At 33.6% G+C, this 14,167-nt stretch overlaps 1 protein-coding gene across 1 annotated transcript in view; it reads right to left on the minus strand.

The window, feature by feature from the left end:
* The window catches only part of LOC150077497 (NADH-cytochrome b5 reductase 3-like), a 63,287-nt gene continuing 49,120 nt past the window's right edge, over positions 1–14,167 (minus strand). Inside the window, exons 7-9 of the mRNA XM_090386822.1 lie at positions 6,684–6,769; positions 6,004–6,103; positions 1–754 (exon numbers count right to left, since the gene is read on the minus strand). Of these exons, the coding sequence (XP_090242948.1) occupies positions 582–754; positions 6,004–6,103; positions 6,684–6,769 (359 nt within the window). The 3' untranslated portion in view covers positions 1–581. The remainder of the gene's footprint in view (positions 755–6,003; positions 6,104–6,683; positions 6,770–14,167) is intronic.

The following is a 14,167-nucleotide window of genomic DNA, read 5'->3' on the forward strand; positions in this document are numbered from 1 at the left end:
TTAAAAATAATTTCCAAAAAAGGGAGCTCCCACTTACAGTGGACTTCTGCCTTACAATATTAATCTGTTCCATTGACACCATCGTATCATGACAATATCATAATGTGAAACCAATAACACATTAAGTAGGCACCGGTTAACATGATTACTGGTTAATGGAATCAGCCGCTTTATAGGATCAAATTAAAAAAAAAACAATTCATATCATTAAAATGCACTATGCTTTCATTGTTATCATATGTTTGGTTATAAGAATCAATTTTGAATGCCTTTGTGATAGTTTTCTAAAGCACATTTCTGGAGGTCACTACCAAAGCGTGGGTCCACTGTATAACATTCTTTGGGGCTGGTCCCGCTTGAAAGTGCTATAACAAGTGTTTACTGTATAGATATAATAGCACTTTAACTCAACTCATGGAGGTATTGCTACATCTATAAGAAAGGATTATGTGCGTTTCCCTTTTATTTACTTTTTTTTTCCCACAAAGGACAGCAAGAAAGTAGAAAATATAATGCCTTCACACTAGTGGCAGGTGAAAGTAAAACTTATTAAATGTTTATTAACACAATATGAATTTGCTTTAATAAGCAAATCTTAATCTTGGTTTATATCCTAACTTATCCAAATTTGGAACACAGGCAAAAGTTATCATAGGTGGAGGTCCACACATCAGTATTAGTGTATCATCAGCTGGTGGTGGTAGATGCTTTTTGACCATTTCATCATTCACAAATCCCACACTGTATGTCCATCCTTAATGGTATTAAAAAAAAATTAATAAATAAATAAATACTTGAGACTTGAAATTACATAGGATTTTCACATAGTAAACCCTCAATTTAACAGTGGACAATATCCACTGAACCAAGCTTTTTGTCTGAATAGGACACAGTAATATAAATGTGTCAGTATGGTAGTATTTAATGCAATTTAAAATAATCTTAATTAGCAATAGAGAAAATTTAGCTCATGTCTATTGAGGAGGCTGGCCTTTCATTTATCAATATTATAAGATAATCAGATAGGAAAACCCAAATATTGTGTTGTCCATTTAAACTTGTTAAAATGTACCTATGCTATAAAAGCTCTTTATGAGATCAGTAAAAGGTACATATAATATTCTAGCAGCCACCAACTGAATAGCAGGGGGATCTAAACTTATTTTGAAATTTTAAGAAGAAATTAATACTGCCCTTGAACAAAGTGAATGAAGTAACTGGAGAAAGAAGGATAATTATAAATGTCAGTGAGACAGTAAGTCTCCTTTCAGCATAAGTTTATCCTAAATAAACTACATAACTAGAAGAGAATATTCAGAAGTGGGAAACCAGCAAGACAGTATGTTTTCTTTACTGGACTAGGATTCTCACAAACCGAAAATGAAAAACAAACTGAAAATGTACTACAAAATTTGTGTGCATTTTTAGTTCATTTTTGCAGCTTTCCCAAGTCAAAGTGGTTTTTTTTTTTTTTTTTTACAGGTTATCACAGTGTCTGTAGCCCCATAGTGTAGGGGCCACTCACCTCATATGTTTCTGGGTTGAGCAGTTATCAAAACACTTATGTTCTTCCTTCACCCACTGGAGTGCCTTATAGGTTTTTCTGAAGAGATGAGACATTGGCAGCCAAATTTCCATATACATTTTCTCAGGTATATATTTTGCCATTCTTTCTTCATATAGGTTGCACAACCTCTGTTTTCACTCCATTAGTTCATTTATTTTTAAAATTCTTTTCAGGTTGTGAAAGCTCTGGTCCAACAAAGAAGACATATCTTGTTGGTTTTCGGAGGTTTTTTTCCTTCTGAATATTCTCTTTCAATCGGTTGTGTAATTTTATTTAGAATAAAATTGTCTGAAGAGAAACTTACCACCTCACTGGCATTTATAGTTATCCTTCTTTCTCCGATTACTTCATTCACTTTGTACAAGGGTGGTCTTTATTTATCTATGTAATATGTATATGTTTCTGGGTTGAGCAGTTATCAAAACACTTATGTTCTTCCTTCACCCACTGGAGTGCCTTATAGGTTTTTCTGAAGAGATGAGACATTGGCAGCCAAATTTCCATATACATTTTCTCAGGTATATATTTTGCCATTCTTTCTTCATATAGGTTGCACAACCTCTGTTTTCACTCCATTAGTTCATTTATTTTTAAAATTCTTTTCAGGTTGTGAAAGCTCTGGTCCAACAAAGAAGACATATCTTGTTGGTTTTCAGAGGTTTTTTTCCTTCTGAATATTCTCTTTCAATCGGTTGTGTAATTTTATTTAGAATAAAATTGTCTGAAGAGAAACTTACCACCTCACTGGCATTTATAGTTATCCTTCTTTCTCCGATTACTTCATTCACTTTGTACAAGGGTGGTCTTTATTTATCTCCTTAAATTTGCAAAAATTTTAGATTTCTCCCAGTTGGCTGGTGGCTGCTAGAATGTTATATGTTGTACCTAAGTTGTGTTCACAGTTCCTGCTATTATAGGAAAGTGGCTGCACACAAGACAAACAACACCAACCGCAACCAGCAGTCTTGCCTTGCATGGTGCAGCCAATGTCATATGTGATCCACAGATCAATTCTACAGAGTGGCTAATCTGACCACATCCTATTCCAATTGGGCAGATGTCCAAGTATCCTCCACTATGATGATACTTGGAGGACATCTGCTGCCAGAATGAATTGCACCAACAATGAAGTTTTGAGGAGGTGGGATAATGGTGTGAAGCTGTTTCCCATGGTACAGCCTAGCACCTTCGGTGGTTGCACAGGGAACCACCAACATCTAGCATTTTGGACAATTTCATGCTCCCTACAATGTGGCAGTTCTACAGTACAACCTAAATTTGTTTCAACAGGATAATGATCCATGCCACACCACCAGCACTGCTTGGCATGAAAGTTGGAATGGCCAGTGCAGAGCCCCAGTTTGAATCCCATGGTATGAACTAACTTGATGCTGGGTCAAGGCCAGACCAACATATTCCACTTCACTAGCTTAAAGGTTTTGCAGAAGGAATGGAGGACTATACCTACTGCACTTTACCATTTGTTGGTGGAAAGCCAACCCAAGAGAGTGAAGTGTGTCATTGCAGCCAAAGAAAGACTGACTGACAATGCTACTGAATTGAGTAGCAGTGATGTTAATGTAAAATTGATGCATCCAGATAATCAGATTTAGTGGACAGGCCTTGCCTCCATACTGTTCATTAAACTGAGGTTTTACTGTATTTTCAATTTAAATATAAGCCATTCAGAGCCTAAATTGGTAAAAGTTCAGCACAACAATCACATGATACAGAGTTATATATCATTTGATTATTATTATCTAAACTTCTCGACTCTTGGCACTGAATTCCATATATATTAAAGCAATAGTAAATATATTATAAACATCTTACATATATCAAACAAATTCATACAATTTTTAACTCAAAAATAGTTACACCCCTGTTTGTTGCAAATGGGTGGGGGGGCAGTCATGGACATCTGATAGGTGCCCAATTTTGGTTTTTATTTATGGAAAAAGTTGGAATTTTTGAATTCTTGTAGTATACCAATATAATATTTTCTTATAATAGAGTTCTGTACTCACTTGAATTTAACTTTTTATTTTTGTTTGTAATAAAAAATTTAAATATATAATTGAACTTGGTTATAATGAGCATGGAAATAACGAGATTACAGCTGTAATGAGCAAAATGTGTACTACATAGATATACCAACCAAATTTTGGTAACTATGCAAACATTCTTAATTGCTTGGGTAGTCGAAAAAACCCAATTCTTGGAATAGACGAAAATGAAAAGAGCAATTTAGCTTTATGACCACCTGCATTGGATTAGCAGCTGGTTTATGACCTTGTCCTATCGGGGACGGGGGCTATACAATAGTGCATTGGCATTCCGCTTGTGTATTACCCTATTTACAAATTTTTGTTTTGTATTTTTAAATAGCTTTGATGTAACTTGTTGTAATGTAATGTAAAATCTACATTTATTCTGTAAGCATCTACTATTAAGTATTGTCAAGTGTCAGTCTGTCTCGAAATCCTTCCACTTCCAGATGGGATACCAATTTGAAATTTGGTATAAATATAAGTGATAAATTAATGGCAAGCGTAACTGCAACCTGCTGCTAGTATTTTGATAAATGTCCTTATAAAAAACTGACTCTTTTGTAAAATTTTTGTTAATATTTTAATGACAATTAAAACACAAATACAGCAGAGCGTCAGTTATCCAGAAAAATTGATGTCAGACCTCTTCCAGATAATCAAACGTAAGTTACAATTAAATAAATTTAAATCTTACCTTACGATTAAATTAAATAATTAAGATTAATTAAATAAAAAAAATTTATAAACCAATCTCGGAAAACAGAAACATCCATCAAGGCATTTTTATGATTTTTATACAAAACAGGAAAATTAGAAAGATTTTTAAATGATTTTGGTTTTTTCGACTTACTGATAACAAGCATGGACAATGTGTCCCAGTAGCATTTGCACAAATAGCAATTGTAACTCGCTCTTTTCTCATCTTAAAAGCCTTGTGCAGGCATTTCTCTTTTAGTGACTAGGGGTTTTTCTCGGTAATGCTTTCCATAATAAGCCCATCTCATCAACATTATAAATGTTTTCTTTCTCATAATTTGCTATAACTTAAGCAAACTTACAGGATACCGCTGCCAAAAGTTTCTCACCTTGAATATCTAGTTCCCGTATACCATGTCTCAGTTTAAAAGTTTTTCAGCCAACCTGTGCTTACCTTAAAATCTTCATTACCACTTAATTTTTGATTAAAATCTAATGCTTTTTCACACAACATTGGTCCAGACACTGGCTCACGTAAACTTCACTTCTAAAAAAACCACATATAAAGTGCACTCTTTAAAGCGGCATTTTCAGGTTTCGACATCACATTTTTCCTGATAGATCCTCCTTCACTATCCATAATCAACACAAATTCTGTTATAGCATCAGAATTTTTCTTGATTTCGTAAATTGTTGAAGTCCTCACATTAATAAACTCTTTGGAGAGATTTCCTAAATTTTCACATTTTCTAATTCTATTAATAATTTCCATTTTTTGCTTTAGTGTTAAAACTATGTGTTTTCATTTTGTTCACATTTTGCTGTAAAAAATTGAAAAAAAAAAAAAAAAAAATAATAATAATAAATTGTACAGTTTCAGGCCGATATTATTCTAACTGAATCTAGAGCCAAACTAATTTGAAATTCACTCATGGTTTCTGAGAAAACCCAGTAGTCTCTGTGATATTTTTCTAAAGCACATTTCTTAAGGTCACAGAATTCTAGAGGTAACAACCATAAAACAATAAAAACAATTTGCAGTTTTTGGTTTAATGGGCTTTTGTTTTTGTTTGTACAATCTGTTATAAAGGGGTAGTAAACTTGATCTTTCGCTTATTAGAATCAAAATTGAATTTGCAAACGTGATCACTATAACTGGAGCTTACTGTACTATCATTAATAAAAAAAAAAGAAAGAAAGAAGAAAGAAAGAAAAGCATTTCAAATTATTCTGGATAACCAACGTTCTACTGTATTCTGGTTGTCTTTTTTTGTGTTTACATTTGTCTGTTTAACTTTTCTCTATCAAAAATAAAAATATTAACTCAATAAAAACACCTTCTTAAATTTTTCTATCTGGAAGGGGGCACGGGAATGCCTCCCTGCCTGGGGAGCCAATATACCTTGGGCCAGCCCTGATAACAGATAAGAGGAAGAGATTTAGATCAATGCTTTGAAGCAACTAAAAAAGGTATTGCCACCCACACTAAAATAAATCACCCAAATTAAGACTTGTTAGAAGTTTGAATTCTTAACTGTTGGTGTAAAATCTTGAATTACTTAACTATTTCTGAAGACTTCATTTCCAATGATGAAATTATATGCATCAAATTAACAGAATAAATTTTGTTTAAAAAAAAATTCAAGGATTCAACCTCTAAAAGGACAGAAATATATATTTCTAACGTACCTTCAGTAACTCGATCCACAGTATACCACAACTTAAATTTCTCAGGAAAATCAGCTGCCAAAGTATCTAGCTCATTTCTCAATAGTATATCACTTTCTGTCTGAAATAGAAAAATGAATACAGAACTTATATTCATAAGAATGTTTGAATATCTTTCTCAAATTTAACTATAAATGTTCCAGTTTCTGAACATCTCTCCAGCTTTCCAAAATATTTACTTGTTTTCAATAAGCATTTTTATCAGAAGGTTTTTAATGGAGGATAATGGGCAATACTAAAAGTAAAAAAAAGTATTACAGAAACAAAATTTTTCACTGTTCACAAGTTTTTTTTTTTTTTTAAATATCAATAGATAGCCTTATTTTATACTTGTTGGAACTGCATTTCTTTTAAGGTGATGTAAATCACCCAGGGATTGACTAGCCAAGTGGAAAATCTTTTATAGGTTAGTCTAACTGCAGACTAATTCTAAACAAAAATTTTTGAAATACCAAAATTCTGTGAAAATATATTTCAACAGTCTAATAAAGACAAAGACATGACATATACTAATAATATTACTTTTTGTTTTTATAGGTAGTCATAACTTTACATTTCTTGGACAGCAATGGTATTTATTCCACTTCATTAAGTTTGTGTATGCTTATATTCTTCCTAAAAAAATAAAGTCTTGCACATACCTGATTAGCAAAAAGCAGATAAAGTTTTATTCTTTCTTCTGATTCTTTCAAAATCTGCCTAATAAGCTGCAACATGGGTGTAATACCTATTATGCAAGAAAGTTGTAATGTAGTATAAAAAATTGAAGCAGAATTTAGTTAATTCATATTATTTGTATACTACTGATATCATGTAATGGGTTTTATTCTAAACATAATTTGTTTCTTTAGTGGCATGACAAGCAGATAAATGGAATTATGAACTGAAGCACTTTACTCTGCAAAAAGTCAAAACCTGTCTATTTCTTGTTAGAAATCATTACAGACTACAAAATGCCCGATTGGTCATTTTGTGGTATGTAAAGTACCATGAAAAAATTACCTTATAATCACAGATAAGCAAACAAGTAATGCCAAAACACTGAATCTTCACCAGGTTCACAAGAACAAATACCATTTGAAATATCATTACCCCCACCCACCTCAAGACCAAAGCACTCACCACAAAGTTTCCTGAATACAGCCCTATAATGTGCAGACTACCAAAAAATAATACAGTAGTCTGAGCATAAAAATATTATTTAAAATAATTAAAGTATGGCATATCGTAAGGCCATGTAACAGTCAGATCCTGCATTTTATACTTGGTGCGAAGACCACCACTGCAATTTTCAAAAACACTGGTCTTAACCACCAATAAATTCTACAAACAAAAACTTTATAAACAAGCCTTTGTGATAGATGTAAATGATAATATCAATCATAACAAAGAGCAATAGGCAGAAACCACATACACATTTGCAAAAGCAGAGTTATTGGAACAAATTAAGGATAAAAATAAATGTATGATGCACAATAATCAAAATAAAACAAATACCCAATGACCCTACTAACATCATTAATCCTCTTACACATTTAAGATCATAAAGCACTTCAAGACAACAATAATACCCTTGAACCAACAGACTTCAAAATACAAACCACACAAATAATTCAACCCAGTATATCTTACCCTTAGTCATTGAGTAGGTAGTCTAATGAAGTAAAAATTATGAAACCCTTTATTAATTTGATGTTAATGTACAGACATCATCTCAAGGTGAGGAATTTCTTTAAAATATTTTTTAATATTTTCAGAAACATTTTTAGAAAAAAATTTAAAACATTTAAAAAAAACGTTTTGTACTTTCCTTTAAATCCACATATTTAGCATTAACTAAAGTTGGTAAAAAAAATTAGCATTATATGATTAACAATTTTTTAACCATTCTTGTCCTGCTGTCCTTACAGTCACTGAGAAAGTGGTTCAAAAAGCATCATGAAACACCTAAGCACTTTTATCTGAAATTATTCTGACAAGAAATAAAGACAGATTTTAACTATACACAGGGTATAGTGCTTCAATTCATTGTAATTTAACTTTTAATTCAGGGAATTTGAAATATTCAAAAGGCTTTTTCTACAGATAAATATTTTTTATAATTTTTGACCCTTTTAATATTACCCTGGTGGCAGTGCTACACCAGAGAAGCAGCTCCAAATTTACAATCCCGTGTTACCCTTTAATTAATGATTAAAAATCTGAAATTTTTTCTAGCTTCCTAAATATTGACAAACTTTTACCACAATTCTACACAGGGTACAGTTCTTCAGTTCATTGTAATTTAACTTACAGTAACGGGAATTTCAAATATTCAAAAGACTTTTTCTACAGATAAATATTTTTTATAATTTTTGACCCTTTTAATGTTATCCTGGTGGCAGTGCTACATCAGAGAGTTTGTTTGTTTGTTTGTTTGTTTGTTATTTGGTTTTTAGGAGCATTAGCAACTAAGGCCATATTGCTCCGGGATATGCGGTGGTCATTCCCTAACCTTTCCACATATTCCATATTTGGTGGTGACGGGCTCGAACCCCGGTCTAATCAAGAAGTGTGTACTACGCACTGCTGCTCCTTCCCACCTGGCTACGGAGGCGCCTACATCAGAGCGGCTGCTCCAAATTTACAATTCCATGTTACCCTTTAATTAATGATTAAAAATCTGAAATTTTTCTAGCTTCCTAAATTATAGACAAACTTTTACCACAATTGTCTCCGAAGTGAATTTTTACAGCTTTCACAGAGTAATTAAACAAGTGACCTGTATGGTGTGGCATCACAAGACAGGTCACTTGTTTAATTACTCTGTGAAAGCTGTAAAAATCGCAACAACTTTACAACTATTTGCACAAAGAGTTGCATGAGAATTGATAAGTGGCACTACCATTAGAAAGTTTTGATGTGTCTATTTACAGTTCAAGGGTACTTGAACTGTAAATAGACACATGTTTTTGCTTTCCTACTAGTTAGATATCCACAGTTTACGAATTGTTTTTGAAAGATTTGTCGTTTTTGCATAAATAAAAACAAGAATATGAAACACTATTACACACATGCAGATGTTTGAAATTTTGCATGCTTAACAGGCTTTTCAATTGGAAAATGAATGAGACTAACATATTCGTGTGTGTATATTTCTAAAATTTATTTTTTTAAATTTTCAAAAGAATTAATATTCTGTTTTGATTTTTTTAAAAATAAAAAGGTGTAAAATTTTTTTTTAATATTTAATTTTTCATTAAAAAATAATGTTACAAACAGTAATTACTGCAATCCATTCAAAAAAGCTGAAATATTGGCATTCTCCCAGTAGAATTCAAAGAATCAAAAATTATAAAAATTTTTACACTTGTTATAAACCTAGTGCCACTGTGTTTACTACACTTTGGGGAAGAGCAATTGAAGGTATTACAGATAAAAGTACTATGAAAAAATTACTGTATTTGATGGCATACAGGACACACCCCCATTTTAGAAAGGAAAAAAACGTTAGTACATTAGTGTTCTGCAAACGTTAGTACATTAGTGTTCAGTCATTTTGAAAACCAAAAAAATCATTGCCCTCAAATCCCAAAAACTCTTTCTTGCTAACATTTAGGCATTTAATATTTATTCTAATGTGTATAGTAGAAAAAAGCTCATCCTAAACATGATCAGAACAGCAAGAAAAATACTAAATACTGTATAATAATACATTATTTCAATATTATTATTCAATTACCAATACAGCACAATTTAAAATAGAAATAAAAGAATCTTAGCTACATTAGAAAAGATTTTATATGAAGCAAACTACCACTAGAATTTAAAATAAACAAAAAGACAGTAAGGGAATGGTAAAAAACATTAGTGTTCTGCAAAGGGAAAGTTCAGTCATTTTGAAAACCAAAAAAAAATCATTGCCCTCAAATCCCAAAAACTCTTTCTCGCTAACATTGGTATCACTGTTTTCAAATAATGCAGTGTCTTCAGTGCTTCAAATAACGCAGTCTTCAGTGCTTCAAATAACGCAGTGTCTTCAGTGCTTCAAATAATGCAGTGTCTTACAGTATTTTTTCTTCATAATCTGCTGGTAATTTTTGTGCAGTTGATGTTTTTGTATGCATTAACAAACCATGCCTTTGCATGAATCGATAACACCAACCTTCTGTTCCAGAAAAATTTGGAATTCCTCGTCCTTCTGCTAATATCCTGGCCTATGCATATCATTTTGGTAGAAACACTTCTTCCTAAATTCCTTTCATCTACTACCCACTTTTTTACATTTTTTTCAAGTTCTGGCCAGTGTGGGGAGGGACGACAAAGGTTATGTTTACTTTTTTAGCAGCTTGAAGTTGTTTTTCTTGCTTCAGCAGACGTATATCATTTTTTCCATAGGCGGTGCCCAAAAAACCTTTCCACAGCTCTGTTACCATGCTTTTTAGTGTGATTTATTACATTTAGTTTATATCCGATAGTGTAGCTCAACCTCTTTTCTCCTGCAGCCATTTTTCTGAGGATAATTACTTTAAAATAATGTCAAACGCCAAGATTAAACAATATTGTTATGAAACGGGGTTTTGACTAAAAACAACTGGTATACAATTAACACTGTTCTTTATTTTATTTCAGTCACCCACAATGTTTACAATTCATTGTCATGATTATAGTCACTTCACACACAATTACAATACACTACTGTACATGGAGATACATTCAACATCACGAAAGCCGGCACAGAACTAAATGGCCTGCCAGTCATGCCACCTTTTAAAGGATCGGTGAACTACCTGGAGAAGAATCTTGAAGCTTCCATGGCCTTCTAAGGCTTTTCCTCTGTTCCCTGGCTTCCAAAAGGATGTCCCATTATTCTTCAGAAACAAAAATATTCTGACAGAACAGCAAAATACAACCTGCCTGCTCACCCTGACACCAATGAGGGAGGGCTCACTTCTGCATATAGGACGCAGCATGATTTTTCAAGGCGTTTTTTTGGAAAAAAAAGTGTCTTGTATGCCGTCAAATATGGTACCTTATAATCACAGATAAGCAAACAAGTGGTGCCAAAACAGTGATCTTCACCAGGATTACAAGAACATTTCAACTATCATTATCCCAACCCAAAGCACTTTCCACAAAGCTCCCTGACACCAGGAAGATTTTCCCATATAATAATTCTTTTCATGGGACCTTGCAGTTGACCAAATTCAATTTTGAAGTTGGTCAATATTTACATGAAAATACTTACATAAATATAATGCAAATGATGTGAAGGTGACTTTTATAACAAAGTTTTGAGATTCACTGAAAAATAAAAAAGCATCTGGGAAATAAGTACTAGTGTCTTTGCTCTGCTACTATTGGAACCATTGATCAACTAATGTGTAGAGTCATTCTTATTTATCTGTCACCACTAAGTTCACCAGAAACTGCTACATTGGGAGAGAGAAATAAAGAAACTCTCTCAACATCTCAAAGCAATATGCCAATTTATAGTGCTACATACATAAATCATAATAAAGTATAAATATTTGAGTGCTAATAAGAAATTAAAAGCCTTATTTAGTACAAAGGTCATTTTCTAGTTGACGGCATATACCCAAATAATCTTGAGGGAACCAGAAAGAAACTGAATTGAATCATTAAGGTTAATGGTTCAATTAAGAAGCAATCCAGAAGTGCAAATGTATCACCAACAGAAAGCTGGTTCTAAGTATGAAATGGATAACTACACGCTAGTCAGTCTGATTTCAGTGACAAGGAAAATCATGGAGGCAATGATAAAGGGTGCAATACAGGGACATTTAGATAGAAGTGGAATTCTGAAGAAAACAAAGCATGGTTTTTTAAAGGGAAAATCATATTTTAAACAAGCTAGTTTAGCACAGTTACTCATCAGATGGATGTAAAAAAAATAATATTGCCATTGTCTATTTGGATTTAGCAAAGCATTCAACTCAATCCCTAACAAGAAGTTACTCTATAAGTTGGTGCATATCGAGATCATTCTAAATGGATCACAGGATGGCTGCAGATAAGAAAGAAGATGGTTCTGATTAATAGTTATTCTTCAGATTGGTATAACAATCCAATATTGTTAGGAGTTAATGTTAGAAGTGGAGTCCTCTAGGGAGCAATTATAGGACCACCGTTTCTGATTTTCGTAAATGATAGTGAAAAAGGGTTTGAGGGTGTGACATAAAAACTTGTGGGTGATGTAAAGACTGGATTCCTCTGCACTGGAGAAAGTTAATCAGATTAATATCGAGTTAATGGGGGGAGGGCTATCAAGCTCTCAGCTGCCCAACTCAATGCCAGAGCTTACACTCGTGCATCAGGCAACACAGCAGCAATCCCCAAGCCAGAATACACTGGTCCCACATGGTATAGTTATAGTCAATGACTATTGCCAGAGAAACAGGAAATATATTGTGAAAAAAGGATATCTGGAATAGGACCAGGGTATGCCTGCCAGAGACAAAAGTAGACAACATTGTAGAGCATATATCTTTTAAGGGTACAAAGGGCGATATTGTGTACATGTTGGTACTAATGATATTAAGAGTAGGAGATCTGAGGACCTCAGGGTAATAATGGAGAAAAAGTCATGAGTTAGGATTAAATATGAAAGTGTCTGCAATTCAGCCCACAAATGATAGGAGGGAGTACATGCTGAGAGCCTTATCAATCAATCAATTTGGCCCTAGAGACTGTACAAGGCTCACATGGTAGTATTTTTCCTAGTACAGTCTGTGCTTGTTAACAGGAGAGACTGTTTTTCAGAGGCATAGGATACACTTAAAATAGAAAGGGGTGCAAGGATATTTGCTGATGCTATCAAGGCAGTTAGATGGATTGAAAAACTGCTAGCTTGGGAAGATACACAGACTAATTAACAACAGCCAAAGGCAAAGGTAAGCCTTGCAGTTCTGTTGAAACAGGCAAATACATAGGCTGTGTTAGGGCTGCATAACTAAGAATAAGAACAGATACATGTAGGAGGACAGTAAGTAAATTTCATGAATTTGAAATACTAATTACCGTATTTAACGGCATATAAGACACTTTTTTTTTCCAGAAAAGCCTTGAAAAATCACAGTGCGTCCTATGTGTGGAAGTGAGCCCTCCCTCATCGGCGTTTGGGCAAGCTGGCAGATCGTATTTTGCCATTTGGTCAATATTTTAATTTCTGAAGGATAACGGGACACCCTAGGGTACTCTTGGACTTGCAGATTTGTTTGGAATCAGTTCCAAGAAGTTTCAAAAGCCAGGAAACACAGGAAACGTCTTAGAAAGCGATGGAAGCTTCAAGCTTCTCCAGGTTTCTCAATAGTTCACCGATACTTTAAAAGGTGGCACGACCAGCAGGCCAGTTAGTTCTGTGCGAGCTTTCATGATGTTGAGTGTGTCTCTGTGTACGGTAGTGTACTTTTAATTGTGTGAAGTGACTATAATCACGACAATGAATTGTAATCATTGCGAGTGACTGAAATAAAATAAAGAACAGTGTTAATTACATACCAGTTGTTTTTAATCAGAACCCTGTTTCATAACAATATTGTTTAGTCTTGGCATTTGACATTATTTTAGAGTATTTTGCCCTCAGAAAATGGCAGCAGGAGAAAAGAGGTTTAGTTACTCTATCGGATATAAACTAAATGTAATAGATCATGCTAAAAAACATGGTAACAGTGCTCTGGAAAGGTTTTTTGGGCCACCGCCTATGGAAAAAATGATATACGTCTGGCTGAAGCAAGAAAAAGAACTTCAAGCTTCTAAAAAAAGTAAACATAACCTTCGTCGTCCTGCCCCACATTGGCCAGAACTTGAAGATGTAAAAAAGTGGGTAGTAGGTGAAAGGAATTTAGGAAGAAGTGTTTCTACCAAAATGATTATGAATAAGGCCAGAATATTAGCAGAAGGACAAGAAATTTTGAATTTTTCTGGAACAGAAGGTTGGTGTTACTGATTCATGCAAAGGCATGGTTTATCAATGTGTACAAAAACATCAATTGCACAAAAATTACCAGCAGATTATGAAGAAAAAATACTGGAATTCCATAAATTTGTAATAGAGGCATGAAAAAGAAACTTCATTTGAAGTTGACCAAATAGGAAATATGGATGAGGTCTCACTAACTTCTGA

Source organism: Mastigoproctus giganteus, chromosome 12, assembly GCF_048544385.1.
Source record: "Mastigoproctus giganteus isolate SK-2022 chromosome 12, ASM4854438v1, whole genome shotgun sequence".
NCBI classification, from domain to species: domain Eukaryota; kingdom Metazoa; phylum Arthropoda; class Arachnida; order Uropygi; family Thelyphonidae; genus Mastigoproctus; species Mastigoproctus giganteus.